The 20335-nt window shown below is 51.0% G+C and overlaps 1 protein-coding gene across 4 annotated transcripts; it reads right to left on the reverse strand.

Moving 5' to 3' along the window:
* Positions 1-414: 414 nt before the first annotated feature.
* Positions 415-16467, reverse strand: DBNL (drebrin like). Of its 4 annotated transcripts, none has more exons than XM_012439202.2 (13): positions 16320-16467; positions 10806-10861; positions 8901-9013; positions 7912-7986; positions 5117-5263; positions 4479-4556; positions 4060-4211; positions 3860-3908; positions 3369-3450; positions 2862-2957; positions 2656-2768; positions 2163-2268; positions 415-1543 (listed from the first exon to the last, which is right to left on the reverse strand). In XM_012439202.2, exons 1-13 carry the CDS (start codon positions 16400-16402, stop codon positions 1404-1406), a joined length of 1290 nt encoding a protein of 429 aa, XP_012294625.1. In that variant the 5' UTR covers positions 16403-16467; the 3' UTR covers positions 415-1403. The 4 variants fall into 4 exon arrangements, with proteins under 4 accessions (XP_012294625.1, XP_012294623.1, XP_012294624.1 ...); XM_012439200.2 differs by having other exon boundaries at positions 3369-3474; XM_012439201.2 differs by having other exon boundaries at positions 3860-3911.
* Positions 16468-20335: the final 3868 nt, after the last annotated feature.

Consider the following 20335-nt stretch of genomic DNA (forward strand, 5'->3'; position numbering starts at 1 on the left):
GGGTAGCACCTGGAGCCCTGCCTCCTGGGTGGGGACAGGAAAGCCCACAGGGGGCCTCAAAGCGGGCAACAGCCCAAACCTGGGTCTTCCATGGGAGTGGAGAGGAAGTTCCCTCTTCATGGGAGAGGCACCAGGAAGCCCTGGCAAAAAGGGGAAAGCACAGGAAGGCCGGGAGCAGGGTTGGGCTCCATGCAGCCTTCACCCCAGGCACCAGCAGGTGACACTGCGAGTCAAGCATGTCCGCCTAGCAGCCCTGGGGCCCAGAGGAACCTAATTCCCTGGATGCTCTGTGGGTGCCAGGTACCTCACACCACACACAGCATGCCATCCCATGTAGGCAGAGGATCCCTGAGGCACAAAGCAGGGCAGACCTTGGTCTCTCCCAGAGAAAATGGAAGGCAGGAAGGCTCCAACTTCAGTCCCATCTTAACATTTATACCTCTTCCTGGTGGCTGATCATCAGCCGCAATCTCAGGGTGAGGGTGCTCACCCCAGACACAGAGCAGAGGCAGACACCCGGCAGGCGGGGTGGAGGGGAGGGGGGCTGTTCCCACATAGGAGCATTCAGGCTACAGCAGGGCGGGTCACAGCTGCGAGCCTGTGTAGACCAAACTGGCAATTCATGGTCCAAAAGCATATTTGTTCTTCAGAGACATGGATGAACTGGGACAGAAAATAGGGGAAGACAACAGGCCAAGGCCACTCTGTGTTACTGTTCCTGAAGTCAGAATCAGCTGAGGCACACACTGGAGCCGGCAGGCATCGAGTGAGCCATGTGGAGGAACACGCTGTGTCTGCTGTTTTCAATACCCAGGGTGGGAGCTTGGTCGTTCCCATAGCCCAGGCAGAGGGACAGAGAAGTGGAGTGGGGAGCACAGAGCAGGCTCCAACAAGACAGCCTCCCTGCTGCCAAACCACCATGATCCACTCTTACTTTGGTCACAAACTCCGCTAAAAACAATTCTCTAAGTTCACTGTTCCCAAGGGCCATTCTAAACTGTGGTGGCCACCACCCCTTAGAAGCAAGAGAAAAAGAAAAAGGCAAATAAATGCAGAAGGCAGCCAGAGCCTCCCAGATGGCCCTGCTCAGGACCCGTCCCCCCAGCTTGGTAGTGGCCACTCAGAGGTCACCAGAGGGCTGGCCACAGGTGTAGCTTGGCTCAATATCCTGTCAGAGGCAAGAGCCAAGCTCTCTGGGTCGGGAGGATGCAGGAAGGATGTTTGGGAATCACCAGGTCATTGCTGCATTTGGGGTGACAGGCAGTCTGCCAAGCCAGGGGGAGCCCTGAGGCCCCATCCTCACTGGGGTTCCCATTCCTGGAAGAATGCCAACTCCCAGGCCTCCTCTTCCAGCAAGAAGGAAGCCAGGTCTGAGAGGGAAAAGGCAAGATGTGCCCTCGGCCTCACTCAATGAGCTCCACGTAGTTGGCAGGGAACATGCCAAAGTGGCCATCTGGCCCATAGCCACGCCACCAGCCTTCGTCGATCACCTCGATGCCCGTGATGAGGTTCTCAGGGTCAAAGGAGATCTCTGTGTCATCAGCTGCAAAGAGGATGAGCCCAGATGCACGTCAGGGGCTCCCTCCCACATCCCACCCGCTCAGGCAGCCCAAGGCAGCCCCACCCTCCTGCAGCACAGCTCACTGCAGCTCTGGTTCCCCCTCAGAAACACCCCTGCTACCCTGCTAAGCTTTGGCCAACACTGCACCCTGTCCCAATGCAGCTCTGGTGACCACACCCCCGGGGCACACCCTCCTACAGAGGATTCCTGAAAAAGGCTAGACACCTACCAGCCTGCTCCATGGGGAGCCTCTGCCCCATTCCCCAAGGCCTCCACCCAGGGACGCCCGAGGAACCAGCATCCAGGCCTGGCCCACCTCCCTGTTCAGACCCCTGTTCTATGACAAGGATGGCAACCAGGATTCACATCAGCGGCCAGCAAGTAGCTACGAGGAGCACATGGGGAGGCCTGGCTGTGCAAGACACTCCAGTGCCACAGTCACCCCTACTCCAGAGGTGCTTCTACCTCTAAACACACCGCCCACCCTCCTGTCTTCTCTTCCTGACACCCCCTGGAGCCATCCTCCCATAAAACCCCAGACCCTCTTGTCTCCTAACCTTAGGACCTTGTGGTCCATGCCAGCCAGGCCAGGGCACCTTACCTGCCTGGTAGTCATACAGGGCACGAGCACAGAGCCCTTGCCCAGTGAGCCCCTGGCCCTGCATGTGGTGGTCAGTGTGCTCAGAGCCGGCACCTTGCTGCTGCACCTGCCCAGGGATGACAAATGTGTTACCCCAGACTCAGCCCTTACACCCAATCGCTGCTCTGTCCCACATGGCTCAGTTCAAGCTGGGAGTACGCAGAGGGCAGGCAGTCTACAGGCTCGAGAGCTGCTGTCCCCACCCTACCAGAGTACAGGAGCCACAGGACAGTGCACAAATCCCCCAGCCATGGGCCACAAGGCCCTGTCCCCACCCAGCACCTCCTACAGACTGGTGCTTGCTCTGACAATTTATAGCACAGGGCTGCTCCAAAAATGCATGTGCTTTACAACCTGGGATCTGGGGAGCATGCCTCTAGAAAACTCAGGCGCCCCATAAGTGTTCCTGAGTACGCAGCCCCTTCCTGGCCCCAGCCCCACTGCAGAAACCCACCAGTGGGGGCTCCTCGTAGAAGGTCTCCTGCTCCGGGGGCTCCTCATACACAGCCTCCTCTTCTGCCTGCACCAGACATGCAGGAGTGCTGGGCATCGGTTCTTCATGGAGATCTGCACCAGGGAACACAGTAGGTTCTCACTCCCACACATCCCCCTTCTCCACCACTGTCCTCCAGGGTCCCCATGGAGTGACAAGTGCCTTGCCTGCCCTGGGCCTTGAGACGGTGGCAGCTGGCTCTCTGCTGAAGTGGGTCTCTGGTTGGGTGAGCTGCTTTTGCAGGAAGGGGCTCCTCAGCTTGCCTGCAAACCCAGGTAAACACACACATCACTTCAGAAACACCACCTGCTGAAACACACACACACACACACACACACACACACACACACACACACACCCCACCCTCCGCACTCCAACCTGGTGTACTCAAGGCAGTCTTAAGGAGCTTGCCCTGGCTAGTGCAGGAACAGACACCCCAGGACTATGTGTTATGTGGTGACCTGGTAGACAGTGCAGCCCAGTATCTTTTGGAGGCCAAACTGGTGACCAGCGTAGTCACTGATGAGGTCAAGGGCCCCAAGTGTGCCTCCTCCTCACTCACTCATCCCTGTCACCGATACATCTGTCACTAGCCTCGGGGGAGCCCACATAGGACCCCAGGCTCCCCTTCAGCCTGCTGCTGCCTTGTGGCCAGGCCTAGAGGAAGGTCTCACCCGGCTGAGGACTGGAGATGGAGGTGGTGGACATGGCCCTCTCCTTCTGCTTGAAAATCTCCCGTGGGTGCACAGCAGACTCCTGCGGGGAAGCACATGTCGTCCCCTGCAGTGGGAGAAACTTTCACCGCTTCTCCCCAGATCACAACCGCTCTAGCTGTTGGCCGGGTAGCCCCTCAAAGGTAAATGTGGGGCCAAGAGGCAAAACATGTCCTCAGGTGAAAAGTCATTTAAAAATAAAAAGTAATTTTTAAAAAGGAAGTAAAATACAGAAGCCGAGAGGTTCACAGGGCCTCCCCTGGGACCAGGTGCGGTCCATGCCAGAAGCTTCCACCCTTGGCTTTTCTCCCTTGAGGTGCCCAGATGTCAACCTGCCCTAGCTGAGAGCAGGGTGGCCTCTGCCCAGGTCTGGGCTAGGCCCTCAGTCTGAGATCAGGGACTTCTGTGTGTGGCCAGGACAGGCCCAGACAAGTAGAGCACCCCCATCTTACCTGCTCATCTCGGTTCCTTGAAACCACTTCTTGCTGCTGCTCCCATGTCCTGCTGGGAAGGGCCGGGTGGGGCACAGCTGAGGCACAGCCACAGCCTCTCACGCCACACTGCTCAGTCCTCCTCGCATCCGCGGGATGGAGCAGGTGCCCAGCAATGCCCCGGGGTGGGTTCCCCAGTCCAGCCCCCACCTCTGTCTCACCTCTGGGGGCTGACCTCGCCACCCTGCTCCTGATAGCGCTGCTCCCGGCGTGCAGCCTCACGCAGCTCACGCTCCCGGCGCTCCTGCTCCAGCTGCCGCTGTGCCTCCTCAGCCCGCCGCTTTTCTTCCAGGCGACGGTTCTCTTCCTCCTTCTGTGGGGAGAGCCACTGCCCACTCAGCCCTGTGCTAACACTTTAGCCTCATCCCTTGTCCACGACTGGGCTTTAGGCACATAGCCAAAGGCGAGCAACAGAGTCAGTCACTCATTAGCCTTGTGCCTTAACCTACCGAGCCTCAGTGTGACCATCTGTAATGGGCACCAAGGAGAGCAGATGCTGCACGAGCTCGCTTGTGAGGAAAGCTGAGCCACAGCAAGCAGAACGCTCCCACGTGCCTGGCACACCCGGGGCAGCACTCACCTCTGCTTTGGCCCAGAAGCTGTCTTTACCAACCCTTTTAATCTCAGACACAGCATTGGTCTTCTGGTATACAGAGCCCTGTAGGGGACAGCACTCATTAGAGATGTGAACCCAGGTGGAAGCCCAGGCCCACAGGCACCAGAGGAGAGAATTCACTAAACTCGCAACAGCACAGGTGAGCGCTGCCAGGACTGGACCCAGCAGTGGCAACAGAGCGCTGCCCAGTGACCCTCAAGGAGACACACACCAAGATGACCTGAAAGAAGCCCAGGACACTGTCCCAAGGGGGAGGCTCAATCCCAAACACTGGAAGGGTCTCTGGTGGTCTCTGGCCCTCATGGATGGGGGCCAGGGCAAGAAAGGATGTGCCAGTGTCATGGTCTCGAGGGCGCCAGACTATCACAGCCAGGCATCCTGCAGAGCCTCCATTCTGACCGCACAGGGTGGGCTCCAGATGAGGGCTCTGAAACAGCTAGTCCAATCCCCAGGCAAGGTAAGAGTGCTACTCCTGCTCATCTAATCAGTGGACACCCACCACAGCTCAGGGGTTGCCATCTACAGAAAGTAGGCAGGCGAGTGCCCAGCCAGCCTGGGTGCTGGAAAGTGCACACTCTTGGCCCCCTGCCCTCAGCACTTACCACTGGGGCCTGGGGCCCCGCGTCCTGGAAGCGGCCACTCTCTTTGTGAAAGCTGTAGTTGGCACCTGAAGCCTTGGCCACCTTCTCCATGATGCACTCGGGCTCCACATCCTCCTCGGCCCGTGCGTTGATGGTCACATGGGCCCCCTGCAGCGGGAGTAGCACTTGAAAAAAAGGCTTTGTAAGCCCAGGAGAAGATGGGGCAAACTCCTGTCAGTCCACACAGCACAGGCCACCACTACACCACACAGGACTGGAATCGTGAAACCAGAAGGTGCCTGTCTGGCTGCTGAGAACCGAGACACAAGTTCCCCTCAAGGGCTCGAACAAACCAACTTGGAGCAAACCCTTCATACTTGCCCCAGCTCATGTGAGACCCTCGCCCTCCACGTGCTATCCAGTAGTTCCTTCTATAGCTGTATACATTCCCTGCTGCGTATCAGTAGATGGCCCAGGCATGATTTGCATCAAAGGCCTTCCTTCTAATCAATGAAAACTAATTTTAAATGCCATCTGGAAACCACAAAAGACCCTGAATAGCTAAAGCAATCCTAAGCAAAAAGAACAAAGTTGGAGGCTTCACGCTACCTGATTTAAAATTAAACTACAAAGCTATAGTAATCAAAATAGCATGGTACTGGCATAAACACAGACACATAGAACAATGGAAACTAACAGAGCACCCAGAAATAAGTCCACACACTTACAGGAATGTAAAGTAGTACAGCCATTATAAAAACTGTGTGTTTTTTTGTTTTATGGTTTTTTTGAGACAGAGTCTCACCCTGTCACCCAGGATGGAGTGCAGTGACACAATCTCGGCTCACTGCAACCTCCACCTCCTGGGTTCAAGAGATTCTTCTGCCTCAGCCTCCTGAGTAGCTGGGATTACAGGTGCCTGCCACCATGCCTGGCTAATTGAATTTTTTTTTAGTAGAGATGGAGTTTCATCATGTTGGCCAGGCTGGTCTCAGAACTCCTGACTCAGGTGATCCACCCGCCTTGGCTTCCCAAAGTGCTGAGATTACAGGCATAAGCCACCACGCACAGCCGACAGTATAGTTTTTAAAACAGTATTTTTGTTCCACTAAAAATATAACTACCATATGATCTAGCAATCCCACTGCTGGGGATATATCCAACTCTGGTATTCTGCACTATTAACAACAGCCAAAATATGGAATCAACCTAAATGTCCATCAGTGGATGAAAGGGTAAAGAACATGTAGTATATAAACATGAAGGAATATTATTCAGCCATAAAACAGAATGACATCCTGTCACTTGCAGCAGCATGGATGGAACTGGAGGTCATTATGTTAAGGGAAATAAGCCAGGCACAGAAGACAAGTATTGCATGTTCTCACGCATAGGTGGGAACTAAAAGAGTGGGTATCCTGGAGGGAGAGAGAATGGTGGTTACCAGGGGCTGGGAAGGGCATGGGGGAGAGAAAAATGAAGAGAAGTTGCTTAACAGATACAAAAATACAGTTAAATAGAAGGAATAAATTCTAGTATTCAATAGTACAGAAGGTAAATTATAGTTTGTTTGTTTGTTTGTTTTGAGACGGAATTTTGCCCTTGTTGCCCAGGCTGGAGTACAATGGTGCAATCTCAGCTCAGCACAACTTCTGCATCCTGGGTTTAAGTGATTCTCCTACCTCAGCCTCCCGAGTAGTTGGGATTACAGGCATGTGCCACCACACTCGGCTAATTTTTTATATTTTTAGTAGAGATGGGGTTTCTCCATGTTGGTCAGGCTGGTCTCAAACTCCCAACCTCAGGTGATCCGCCTGCCTCGGTCTCCCAAAGTGCTGGGATTACAGGCATGAGCCACCACACCCAGCGGGAAATTACAGTTAACAATAATTTATTGTGTATTTCAAATTAGCTAGAAGAGAAAAACTGTAATGTTCCCAACACAAAGAAAAGCGTGTTACTATACAGGTTGAGCATCCCTAACCTAAAATTCTGAAATCCAAACTGCTCCAATGAACATTTCCTTTAAGCATCATGTCAGCACTCAATACACTTCAGATTCTGGAGAATTTCGGATTTTGGATGCTGAACTGGTAAGTATATAATGCAAATATTCCAAAATCTGAAAAACTCCTAAACATTTTTGGTCCTAAGCATTTCAGATAAAGGATACTCAAACCTGTATACTCGATAAGCTGGGAATTCTCTTATCAGCTCCTAGATGGAGACTGAGGTATAGTTGAAGAAGTGTCGGCAGAACCAGATATCAAAATTCTGAATCTCCTTCACCAAAAGAAATGCAACCAGAGAAATGCAAAAAGTTACCTGACAAGTAACCAATAAATGCTTTTGCTACAAATATTTTTTAAAATTCAAAAAGGTTCTATTAAGGACTGACATGAATCCATGTAGAAATGGGCTGGAAAGGAATGCATCAAAGGGCATGTGCGTGCTAAGGTGGTGGCACTCTCCTCTTCCTCCAAATCCTGACGGTATTACTAAGCTGTTTAGAGGGATCATAAAACAAAACAGAACCAGGGCCCAGCCTTCCCACTGCACCAGCTCCATCATGGTCCTTCACCCTGCCCCACTGAGGTCAGCCTGTAGCTGGCTCTGGCCACATCCTGACCTCCCATGCACTTGCTGATCGAGAGTGAAGCAGCCTCTGGTGATGCCCTGAAGGGCAGGCAGAGAGCATTAGTCATGAGCACACTCCCGACTCCAGTTCTGATTCCCACTCGCTCGCACCCGGGAACCGGGGAGACCTCAAGCCTGTGAGGCCTGTTCCCAGTGGAGCAGGCCTTGCCTGGCCTCACCTTCAGGAAGTTGGCCATGGTGCTGACGTGGCTGGCGCAGGCTCCTTTCCGCACATCGTTCACGCCCTCGCCTGTCTGCAACACAAGTATGCCCAGAATGACCCAGGCCTCCCCTAAAAGCCACTTCCCTCCCCTGGGAACCCAGTATCTACCCTGTGTCCCAGAAAAGAAAACTGAAACACCCAAAGCAGAACCTATTCTGACTGTGTCAGACAGATTAAGTTCCCATGCCTCCAAGGGGCTAATGCACACTCTCTGAGCAGGATGGCTACTGGCTTCCGCTGTAGAGGGGGTTTCATGAGATTTTTGGGTTTTTTTTTTGGAGACAGAGTCTCACTCTCTCACCCAGGCTGGAGCGCAGTGGCGCAACCTTGGCTTACTGCAACCTCCGCCTCCCGGGTTCAAGCAATTCTCCTGCCTCAGCCTCCCAAGTAGCTGGGACTATAGGCTTATGCTGCGATGCCCGGCTAATTTTTTGTATTTTAGTAGAGAGGGGGTTTCACCATGTTGCCCAGGCTAGTCTCGAACTCCTGAGCTCAGGCGATCCACCCACCTCGGCCTCCCAAAATGCTAGGATTACAGGCGTGAGCCACTGCGCCCAACCTTCATGAGTCTTCTTGATCTCCACGAAGGGATCAAAGAGGCCCTGTCCCTGCACTCCCAGGCTCCTAAACACTCCCTCAGGCTCTCTACTCCATCAGAACAACCACCCTCAAGAGGACGGGGCAACGACTCCCTGGGAATGCTTTCACTCCATTCTGCAGAAAGAACTCTAGGCTTGGAGGGTGAATTCTGCATAGCAAAGACACAGTTATTCCTTAGACCACAATGACTCTATCAACTATTCTGCTCATTCACCAGTTCAGAGCTGTTCTGTTGATCTACTAAGTCATGCCAGTAAAACGCTCTGTTCCTGACGTCAAGACAAAACAGGAAAGAAGACGATGGGGTTTCCTGGGTCACATCTAGATGAAACAGGCTCTACATACCCAGTTGATGAGGACAAATTTGGGGAGTCCAGAGTTGGGGTCCTTCACTCTGCAGAAGGCGTACATCACCTTCCCGCTGTTGAGCTCCTCCACCATCTCCTCCAGACCACCCTCTGCAGCAGAGTCACAAGGAAGGTAAGGGGTGGCGCTGACATTCCCTGCTGGCCCCGGTCCCACCAGGAAGGGAAGCCGAGCTGCCTTTAAACCAGGGCTTCTCACCTCTACCTGTATCAGAATCTTTCTAGGGGTATGTTTAAAATCAGAGTCCTGGGCACCACCCCCACTAAACCGACTGATGAGAGCTGGGTGGGACCCAGGAGTCTGCAATTCTAACAAGCACCTCAGGTAATTTTTTTTACCCTCACTCATTTAAAAACCACTTCTCTAAATCCAGAGGTAATTCTGGAAAGAAAAACAGGGTAATTTCCACGGCAAACCAGTCACCAGACTTCCAAATGGAGGATCTCTATGTCAAAATTTTATTGTTGCCTCAACCTTGCAAAGGGGACCCGAATAGCAGGGCCTGTGGAGTCACCCCTCCCTGCATCTGTGTCTGCTCAGGCTCCAGGGCCGCCCAGACGGCCAAACCAGATGGAAAGCCCTACAGTGGTATAACTGGCTCAGCCCTCACAGACTCTCAGACAGAAGAGAGGGTGATGGGAGCCGGGGGGAGCACAGGAGTGGGCAGCTCTAAACAATTCTCCCCTGCCACTGAGGCTTAGCCCCCACAAGCTTTCCCAGGTTATAAGGAGGAGGAGCTGATGAGGTGTTTTAGCTACAGGGCTCTGTGTGTGGAGGCTGTCATGAGTCCCCACTCTGGGGATAGCAACTTGTCGAGTTTGTGACAGAGCCCTGTCCTGTGCCACTGGGGATGATGATAGGAAACCTGAGTTGCTGATCCCTGCAACTCCCAGTCACCTGCTACACCACATGTCTACTGTTCAATGGTGCTCCTTCTACAAAGAGTACACCTCCTGAAAATGTTGTGAAAGGAAGGGGCTTTCTACCAACAACAGCCACCAAACCGTGGCGAACACACTCTGAACACTCATTGAACAATGAAGCCGTGTCCAGCTCAGGACAGAGGAAGGGGTCAGGCAAGTTCTGGAGGAAGAGCAGTCAGGGATGTCAGCTGGGGACCCACAGGTCACACTCTGACCCAGCCTATTCTGACAACCTGTACCCTATGCTGGCCAAGAGTCTGTCCTTCCTGTAGAGACCCCCAGAGCCTCTCCTGTGACTATCTGTAGTGATACTGCCTCTCCCAGTGAGAATGCTGGCCCCTGCAAGCACTCGGCACGAGGCCAGGACAGGACAAAGGGAGAAGAGGACATGTCTGTGGACCTTCTCTCCACCAGCACCAGTTCTAGGACTGGTAAGCTTCCCGCAGCAGCTCCCTGGATGCAGGCTGCCCACAACCTGGAGAGGGTCAGCCTGTTTCCCACTCAGCTCTCCCCAAGTAGACACAGAGAAAGCACTACCCTGCACCCTGAAGGGAGGAGAGCCGAGGAGAAGTGTTTTCATTTACACATTTCTGAAACCTTAAGCCTACCAGAAGTTGCCAGTGAGCACTGGAAGCCCCATGTGGCTTGGTGGACCAAAACAGCTGAGTGCTCTGGCCCCGAGTCCTGCCAGCTCATGTCGTGATCAGGGGCCAGAGAACCGCCAATGGCGTTAATGCGGGGTGGGTCTGCAGGAGGCAGGCTCCAGCCTGCTTCCCACTCTCAGTGGAGGAAGGTGTTGAGCTACTGGCAGAGGCCACCAGTGTGATAAGAGTCCCCTTCTTCCTGTGCAAGAGCTGAAATGCCAGCTGAGATGGACTGCTGATGGTCACAATCCTCTCTCCTTTGCACACCTCAGCCCCTACCTCCTGGTATCCCCAAGTCCATTTGGAGTCATACTCACCCCCTGTGCCAGCCACACGGATGTCATTGCTATTGCCTTCATAGGTAAAGAGAGCCCTGAAATGAAACACAAGTGAGTTCTGTGGCTAGCATCTTGGGTTCCGTCTCTCCACACCGCACCTACCATGGCTTCCCACTATACCCCAAAGAGCTTTGGCTGACACTAACACTGTGAGCAGACATGGGCCTGTTCTCGATTTGCTCTGACCCACTAGGCAGGTTCTCAGTAGGCAACTACGCAGCATTCTCAGCTCTGCAGCTGGGATGATGCTGGCCTGACTTACCATGGGGTGGGGGGAGCACACATCTACTGTGAGGAAAACATGAGCTGTGGAGTTTTGCAACAACTGCTATACAGTCTTGTGTCAAATACTCACCTGGCCACCAGGTATATGGATTTGAAGAGATAAAACATACATATTCCTGAACCCAGAGCACCCATAAGGAGAAGCAAGTTGGAGAATACATGCACTGGACCCCTTGGAAGGCTGCCCACCACTCCTGTGCATGTCTGCCCTGGCTCCAGTGAAGCCTGGCGGGTAGGGTAGCAGGTCCTTCCAGGCTTGAGACTCTTTGGTAAACATACACTTCTACAGGTTGTGTTCATCGGAAACCACAAGGCAATGCCACAACATGAAATCACACAGTTAAAACCATGAACCTGCCAAGCCCTTCACGGACAGGTCCCCATGAGCAAGTTTTCTATCTAGCAGAGCCTTATCTCTCCATGGGTGACATGGGGCCATGGCTTTCTTTTCCTGTAAGATTAATTATTCATAAGAACTCTGGGCCAGGCATGGTGGCTCATGCCTGTAATCCCAGCACCAGCACTTTGGGAGGCTGAGGCAGGAAGATCGTATGAGCCCAGGAGTTTGAGACCAGTCTGGGCAACCTGGTAGCATCTTGTCTCTACCAAAAATAAAAATCAGCCAGGCAAAAATAAAAATCACCTATTTGGGAAGCTGAGGTGGGAGGATTGCTTAAGCCTGGGAGGTTGAAGCTGCAATGAGCCATGATGATACCATTGTACTCCAGCCCAGGCAACAGAGCAAAACTCCAACTCTTAAAAAAAAAAAAAAAAAACCTCTGGAAAAGATTCATTGTGGTTTATAAACTTGTGCCCCAGAGGAAAGAAGTGGTCTCTGTAAAAAGTAATCTGTGTGAGGGGTTCCCTGTAGTACACTTAAAACCAGCTATTAGCACAAACCTTGCAGCAACTCAACATCCCCAGCAGGGTTGCTGGACATGGGTTGGGAGCACTGACCCACTGAACTGCAAGTCAAAGGCAAAACCCAGTCCAGTGTGTGTCATCTCCCCAGCCTCTAAAGCATAGGCCTGCTGAGGCGGGCCAGACAGAAGCTCCAGTCGGACAGGAACAAATCAGCTTCAACTTGGCTTCCCTAGGGCTTTGCCAATGCCACTGGGTAGAAATGCTTGTGTCTGAGAAAGATGGAAGAAATTAGACCCAGGCCTGGTGGATATGGTTGGTAGGGAGGAAACAGGCCACCAGGAAAGAGCCACTGCTTAACAGGGGAGGAGACGGAATACAGAAGGAGAGAAACACTGAACAAGAAATACTCAGAGAAAAGGAACTCGAGAAAAGACCACAGAGAAACAAGAGAAAGATTTGAGAGATGGCACACTGCCAGCGAGAGCTGGTGGAACTCCCTGGAGGAAAAAAGCCCATTCCTCTTGATGGTCACAAAGCCCTGGCTGCCAGAAGACAGCGAGCTGGCACAAGCAGCAGAGAACAGAAGATGGCAGCTCAACCCAGCTCTTGCAAGAAGGGACTCAGCCAGCTGTGGTGGCTCGCGCCTGTAATCCCAGCACTTTGGGAGGCCAAGGTGAGCAGATCAACTGAGGTCAGGAGTTTGAGACCATCCTGGCCAACATGAGAAACCTTGTGTCTACTGAAAATACACAATTAGCTGGGCATTGTGGCGCACACCTGTGATCCCAGCTACTCGGGAGGCTGAGGCAGGAGAATTACTTAAACCTGGGAGGCTGCAGTGAGCTAAGATCATGCCACTGCACTCCAGCCTGGGCAACAAGAGCGAAACTCCTCTCAAAAAAAAAAAAGGGGCAGCAGCTAATAAGAACCAAGCTCAATGCCTGCGACCTATTTCTCTGATTTCATTCCCCTCTACCCCAGGCCACCTTTAAGAATATTCCCAGCTGCCAGGCATGGTGGCTCACATCTGCAATCCCTGCACTTTGGGAAGCCAAGGCGGGCGGATCACGAGGTCAGGAGTTCAAGACAAGCCTGGCCAACATAGTGAAACCCAGTGTCTACTAAAAATCCAAAAAGTTAGCCAGGCATGGTGGCAGGCACCTATAATCCCAGCTACTCGGGAGGCTGAGGCAGGAGAATCACTTGAACCTGGGAGGCAGAGGTTGCAGTGAGCCAAGATCTCGCCATTGCACTCCAGCCCAGGCAACAGTGCAAGACTCCATCTCAAAAAAAAAAGCAATAATAAAATAAGAATGATCCCAATTCAGAGGCTCCTTCCCACTTCAGAGGCCCTCTGAAAGAAGGGCAAAGGAAGTTTCAAATCAACATGAAAAAACATGGTGCACTGGACTCTGAAAAGCAAGGAATATGGAGTGTTGAGCACCTTATAATTCAGTCATTCCTTCTGAAAATAAGTACCCAGAGCCTACTGCTTACTAGTGACAGGAATGAAGCTATGAACAATCCCTAAAAGGTCCTGCCCATGGAACTTACTCTCTAACGAAAAAAAAAAACACACACCTAACACTAATGTACTATCAGAGAGTGAAGCAGGTGCAGGAGGTGAAACATGAACCAGGTGAGAACAATAAGATCCAAGATGGAGAGCTGATGTCATGGCGGCTCCCCACTCTATATGGCCTCCCCAATGCCAGCACTGTGTGTGTGAAACCTCTTATGACCCACCAAATTAGAGACCACCTCTTCTTCCTCTGATATCTCCACCACTTTTTCTATACGACTCTCAGTCCACCCTTCATCTAAGCATCTGCTACACATAACAACTGTGCCTCAGGCACCAAGGACAAAGAGAAGGCCCACCCCACCCCTTCTAGTAAGAGATAAAGGTGACAAGAAAAGTCGTAAGGATTTCCCGCATATGTTGTGTGGGTATGTCTCTGAAGGAAGTCAAACAGAAAGATGGGAAAAAGTGCCTACAGACAGGAAGCTAGGAATCAAGGAAGGCCTCTCTGAGAAGGCAACCTCAGAGCAGCCAAGAAGTGAAGGCTGGGGAGCCACCTGGAACCATGTGGAAGATGTGTGCTCTACGCAGAGGACGCAGCAGAGCAAGGATCCTGAAGAGGAACCAGCTTGTAAGTTTGAGGAAGAGAAATAAAGCCAGAGTGGTGACAAACAGGTGTGGACACAGTGTGGTAAATGGGAGGGGTGGTAGGTTCTGGGTCATGCACGGCAGCAGCAGAGCAAGGAGTCTAGGCTTTATTTAATGTGCAACAGGAAGCCACTGCAGAGTTACAGGCAAGGAAGTGACATGGTCCAGATATTTTTCCACAGTGTGCGGGAATATGCCACACAGTATCTGCTGAGTAACTACCTTAATGGCTGTGACAATGAGGGTGGAGGCCAGTGGGTTATGCTGCTGAGTGACACAACCTATAGTGCTGCAGGAGCCTGGAGGCAGGGAGGGGGCAGGGCATGGCTGTCTGGGCAGATGAGTCCAGTGACAGGTTCTTCATGCACAAAGGCACTTTCAGTTAGGTGCCTCTTCCTCAAATCTTACAAGCTGGTAGGTTCTGACTTTGCGAGGGCAAAGAGGAGGCTCCATAACCCTCATGAGGGACAGAGAGTAGATAGGGTGGGTTTAAATGTGAGGCCAGGAGTGGTAGCAGACAGCTCTGGTAAGAAGCCCAAAGAAAGGCTAGGAACACAGGAGGTCTGAAGAGGGAAGCCCAAACTGCCAGATGGGCTGTGAGGCATCATCCCAAACCAGTGATGGTTCCCGAGAAGACTGATGATGAAGAGAGACCTAGAAGGGAAATAGATCAGGAGGGCCAGGAGGCTCCTAGGTAAGTTGCAAGGGTAAACAGAATGATCAAAATCTTCTACAGAATGAGAAGCAAAATCTTTAATTGGGCAGGGCTGGAGAGGGGCAAAGATTCTTCTGGGTTCTAAAGTCAAATGGTATCATGTGGACACGAAAATGGAGCACTCACTGCAGAGATACCTTTGAATGGGTTTGAAGTAACAGGAGGGGTCTAAGAGAAACACGAACAGGAATAGGAGAAGGCAAAACAGGGGGCTGACATCTAGGGACTCTCCTTAGAAAAACAAGTGACTGACATGTGGGTAAATTTTCTGAGGGATTATAAAGCAGGCAGAAAACCCTACCAAGGAAGTGATGAGACACCCTTCTTTAGATGTCTCCCAAACAGAAGATGTGCTATTTGGCACAAGTACCATCCAGGGAACCCAGACCTGATAGGAGAGTCTACAGAGACCCCACAGACCCAAGCAACTGGTGTTCTAAAGCTCTTCCCCTAATGGCCCAGGGCTGAGGAAAAGGCAAAGCTACAACATCGTCAGTATCGCAACAGTACACTGTATAAAAGCCGCTCTGTGCTGGGCACTAGGGAAGTGCAGAGATGAGAAAGCACTTATAAAAGTGTAGATGGCCCCCACACAAGAGGAAGACTCAGTCGGGAGGGCCTCAGTGCTGACCACAGGGTGACCCCTCCACGACTCAGCCTCCAGTGCCCAGTTTCTATTCCCCAAAGTTGGTCACCTTAGCCCACCATACTCAGCATATTTCTCAGAACTGGAATTTCCCAAAACCGGTCACTAAAAACAATTAAACAAAGGGGAAAGTGAGGATATCTTGGGTGGCGGAGGAAAAATGGGACCTTTTCCCAAATAGATAGCAAGCTTCCTACTTTTGTACATCTTCCCATGGCTCAGGCACAGGAAAGAGTACACTTTTTGGAGAAACGAAGTTCTGAAGTCCACGTTCACAAAGAACCGAGAACCGAGATCCCGGAGCTCCTCATCTGAAGCCCCCAGAGCAAGGCTCACGTTCCCAGCCCGGCTGCCAGACCGCTCTCAACGGCCTATCCCTGAAGACAGCGTTTGCAAGAAACGGGACACGGCTTCTGCCTTCTTAGGGAGGGCTGTGCAGGACCCCTTTCTCCAGGGAAGTCCCAGGGCTGGAAAGAAGAGCCTGGCGAAGCTAGCAAGCACAATCAGGCCGAGGATCCAACATGGAAGCCCGCGGAGCCCACACTGGGTGGCGAGCGGCAGGGGGAGGGGCAGGACTCACTGGGTCCCCCCAAGCCGGGTTTAACCTGTCCACAATCGGCGGAGCAAGGGGTGACGAGGGTGAGATAGCACTCCCGCTGCGGCGTGGAAGGGAGAGACAGGTAAGCCCCCGGCCACCTGCGGCGGCGCCACTCCGCGCTGGAGCTCCTGTTCCTCCCGCGTCCCCGGCTCGCCCCAGACAGACCCACCCCCGTGGCAGCCCCTGGCCCGACCCCGGCCCGCCTCGCCGCCCACCAGTCGGTTGGGGACTTCTCGGTGACCACCCGCACGTAGGCCTCCTGCAGCGCTGGCCCGTTCCGGCTTAGATTCGCCGCCATGGCCAGCCCGGCTGTCTCCGCGCTGCTGCCGCTGCTTCCGGGCCGTACCGCCCCTTGACAGCAGTGAAGACGCGCCTCCGACAACCGGAAACCCCAGCCCCACGGCCGGAAGCGGAAATGGCAGGGGCCAGCTGCACCGGCGGGTTCTAGCTGGGCGCCTGGACGGCGGATCTACCATCCGGGTCCCGCGAACGCTGAAGGACAAGAGGGAAAAGAGAGGACCCTGCCTTCCGCTTGTCCTCAGGGAGGGATCCTGGGCGAGGCCTAGCGCGTCTTCTGGTCCCACCCAGCCGGCGGCTCGACTCGGAAGCCTGGCCGAGGGGACCCAGTTCAGCCCCCTGGTAGCTGCTCTCACAGCACTGTGCTCATTCTTTTCTAAAACTTCTTATGTCAGTGCGCTTATTTGAGAGATCTTGGGTTCACTGCAGTCTCCCTCCAGACGAGATCTTCAGCCTGTTTGTGGACCCTCCAGTTTGATCTATGAATTAAACATGCATAAATGTATGAATACACGAATAAATGAGTGCTAAGTGACGATCACACCGATACAAACCTAACTGAAAGTGTCTTTGTGCTTTCTCACTCTCACCTGAGTTTCTCCCTCTGCAGTTTGGTCGAGACCAGGGTAGTGGAGGCATGAAGAGAACCTGTCTGTGCTTCACCAGCACATCTGGGATCGTCACCCCTAGAAGGTGTCAGTAATTCCTCAATCTGCTTCCCTTCTCCAGGGAGCACCAGTTTTTTCCATCCACAAATCTGCCAAATCTGCACTGACTGAACTAGCTTCTTATCTGCGTGATAGGGAAATATGCCAAAGCCCAAGGCAGCTCACAGCTTCTTTCACTGCCATGGAGAACAACCCCCCTACCTCCTTAAAATACAAATCCACAGTCCCTTAAGCCCAGATGTGCTTTGGAATTCAATCTAAGATTTCAGAAAAGTTATACTCTGTATATCCTGTATACTCTGTAAGCCCCTATCACAGAATCTGGAGCAGGAAATGGTAATCAGACATGTTCATACTTTCGCTGTGATATGTGTGAATAATCAGCTAAGTGGAATAAAAGACTCTAAATATCCTCATGGCAATTAAGGTCAGTTTTTGCTACCAAATGAACTACCAAAATCTTAAGGTGTTTGGGCCCGGATGGTGCAGATAAAGTCTTGTGGACCTAATTTGGACAAAAATGTTCATTTGTTATGTCCATTTTTATTTCTGTTCACATCATTGTTGCTTGTTGTCTTGTTTGTTTTGTGCTGCTATAACAAAGTACCACGGACGATGTAATTACATAGAACACAAATTTATTTCCTCACAGTTCTGGAAGCTGTGAAGTCCAAGATCATGGCACTAGTATCTGGTGAGGGGCTTCTTGCTGCATCATAATGTGGTGAAAGGGCAAAGAGGATGAGAGACAGACAAAAAGGGACCAAACTCATTCTTTTATAATAAACAGGAGAATAGGGGCTGGAAGCAGGGAACCTAACGCTGATTTACACTAACCTAGAACAAAATGAAAAGGAAAACCCCAACTTAAGGACTAAGTAACAAAAGGACTAGAGGCTACTCCCTTTCTGACTGCCCCCACCTTTTTCTGCATGGCAGATGAAAAATTGAAAGTACCTTTAATTGGTCCCCTCCCACAACCAATTATGCTGGTCATAGGCCAAGTCTTCGTTTGCATAGTAGTATAACTTTGTAACTTCACTTCAGCCTTTTCACAATCAATCAGAAGTTTGCATAGGGTGTAACTTTCTAACTTTGCTTCAGCATCTGATGTCCCCACTCTCAACCAATCAGACTGATTGTGGGCCACTACTTTATTTACATAGGGTGTACACCAAGTAACCAATGGGAAACCTCTACAAGATATTTAAACTCCAGAAAATTCTGTAACCAGGCTCTTGAGCCACTTGCTCAGGCCACTCCCACCCTGTAGAGTGTACCTTCATTTTCAGTAAATCTCTGCTTTTGTTACTTCATTCTTTCCTCACTGTTGGTGCATTTTGTTCAATTCTTTCTTCAGGACACTAAGAACCTGGGCACACTCCTTGGGTAACAAACCCACTCCCAAGATAACGGCATTAATCCATTCATGAGGGCCTAATCACCTCCCACCTCCTGCCACTCAACACCATCACATTGGAGATAAATCTCTAAGACATGAACTTTCGTGGACACATTCAAACCATAGCACTTGTCTTACCGGCAAAAGCTCTGATATTTCTGAAAGAACAGTAACTTCATCCCAACCTGGAGAAGTCTCAGGTTCTGGCAAAATATCCCTTCTCTTCAGGAGTCCATTCTGCAGCCTTCACCCCTCCTTTGAATTCATCCCGGATCTTCTGTTCAATCTTTTCTCTTTTCCACAGTGCAGGTCTCCCTCCCTCTCTACTTTGACTTCAGTACTGTGTTTACATCAGAAAAAGTGAATTTGCATAAATAGGGGCTCTCCAGGTCTCCTAATTTTCAATCTTTTACCCCCTTACTTTAGTAACATCTCTGCTTATTTTTCCTTCAGACCAGGTCCTCAGGTGACTTTCTGGCTCCTAGTCCCTCTGCCCCTAATCTCCATATTCTAGAGGAGTTTGGCCATCAGTCTTATGGTTCTTCTACTTTCTTCTCTTTGGTGAACATGTCTTTTTTTCTCTTCTTCCTCTGGGGATACTCCTATTTAATCACCTTCCTGTTGTCAGGTTCCTTTACCCACTTGGCCACCAGTCCCAGGTGGAAGCCCTGGGAGGTCTGGGAGCACTTTTCAAATTTTAGTCGACCTGAGGAGAAGCTACCCTTACCTGAAACCAGGTTGTACAGGCCAAAGAAGCAGGTATTTGTGTTCTGGAATCAGATCAGCTCAGTGAGATGACCAGGCTCCATGTAAAGAAGACTAAGAGGAGTCGTATCGGATGGTGAGAAGGTTAAGGAATCAGGATTCTGCTTCCTGTTGTAGTGTATGGAAACCTGTTTCAGCTTGATAGGTCAGGAAAAGTCTCAGAGGAAGTAACTAACCCTGCAGCAGAGACTGGGTTCTGAGGTAGGAGCCAGCCTAATTGGTCTGAGAAATGGGACACAGGGAGAAGGAGAGGCCAAGGGAAAGGCTTTGGGTTTTATTCTAGGTGTAATGGAATCCCTGATAGGTTTTAAAGAGGAGAGGATGTGACCTGTGTGTTTGTGTGTGTGTGTGTATATATATGTATATATATGTGTGTATATATGTGTGTATATATGTGTGTATATATATGTGTATATGTGTATATATATATGTATGTGTGTATATATATATGTGTGTGTGTGTATATATATGTGTATATATGTGTATGTGTGTATATATATATGTATATATAATTGTGTATGTGTGTATATACATATATATATTTATTTAATTGTATTTTTTTGGAGACAGAGTCTCACTCTGTTGCCCAGGCTGAAGTGCAGTGGCACAATCTCAGCTCATTGAAACCTCCACCTCCAGGGTTCAAGTGATTCTCCTGCCTCAGCCTCATGAGTAGCTGAGATTACAGGCATGTGCACCATGCCTGGCTAAGCAAGGCTATATATTTTAATTGGGAAGTTTAAACTCTTTACATTCAAGGTTGTTATTGATGAGTGAGGACTTATTCCTATCATTTTGTCAATTGGTTTCTTTTTTCCTCTTGAAAAAATTTTTTTCCTTTTTTTAATTTGCTATTTTTTTTTTCCTTTTTTTAATAAGAGACAGAGTCTCACTATATTGCCTTGGCTAGTCTCAAACTCTTCACCTTAAGCAATTCTCTCACCTCAGCCTTCCAAAGTGGGGGATTACAGGGATGAGTCACCATGCCTGGTCCCTTTCTTCTCTTCTCTTTTGCGATCTGGTGGCTTTCTGTGATGATAATGCTTGATTTCTTTCTCATTTGTGTATCTAGTCTATCAGTGACTTTTACACTTTTGCA

The sequence above is a fragment of the Aotus nancymaae genome, unplaced genomic scaffold (assembly GCF_030222135.1).
Source record: "Aotus nancymaae isolate 86718 unplaced genomic scaffold, 86718_ANA_hifiasm-v0.15.2.pri h1tg000065l, whole genome shotgun sequence".
NCBI classification, from domain to species: Eukaryota; Metazoa; Chordata; class Mammalia; order Primates; family Aotidae; genus Aotus; species Aotus nancymaae.

Coding starts and splice junctions, on each gene's coding strand:
- DBNL (XM_012439199.2), bottom strand. CDS start 16,402: ATGGCGGCGAATCTAAGCCGGAACGGGCCAGCGCTGCAGGAGGCCTAC. Junction 3,475..3,859: donor CAAGGAACCGAGATGAGCAG/GTAAGATGGGGG, acceptor CTCCCACTGCAG/GGGACGACATGTGCTTCCCC. Junction 2,769..2,861: donor CGTCTCAAGGCCCAGGGCAG/GCAAGGCACTTG, acceptor TCCCTGGTGCAG/ATCTCCATGAAGAACCGATG.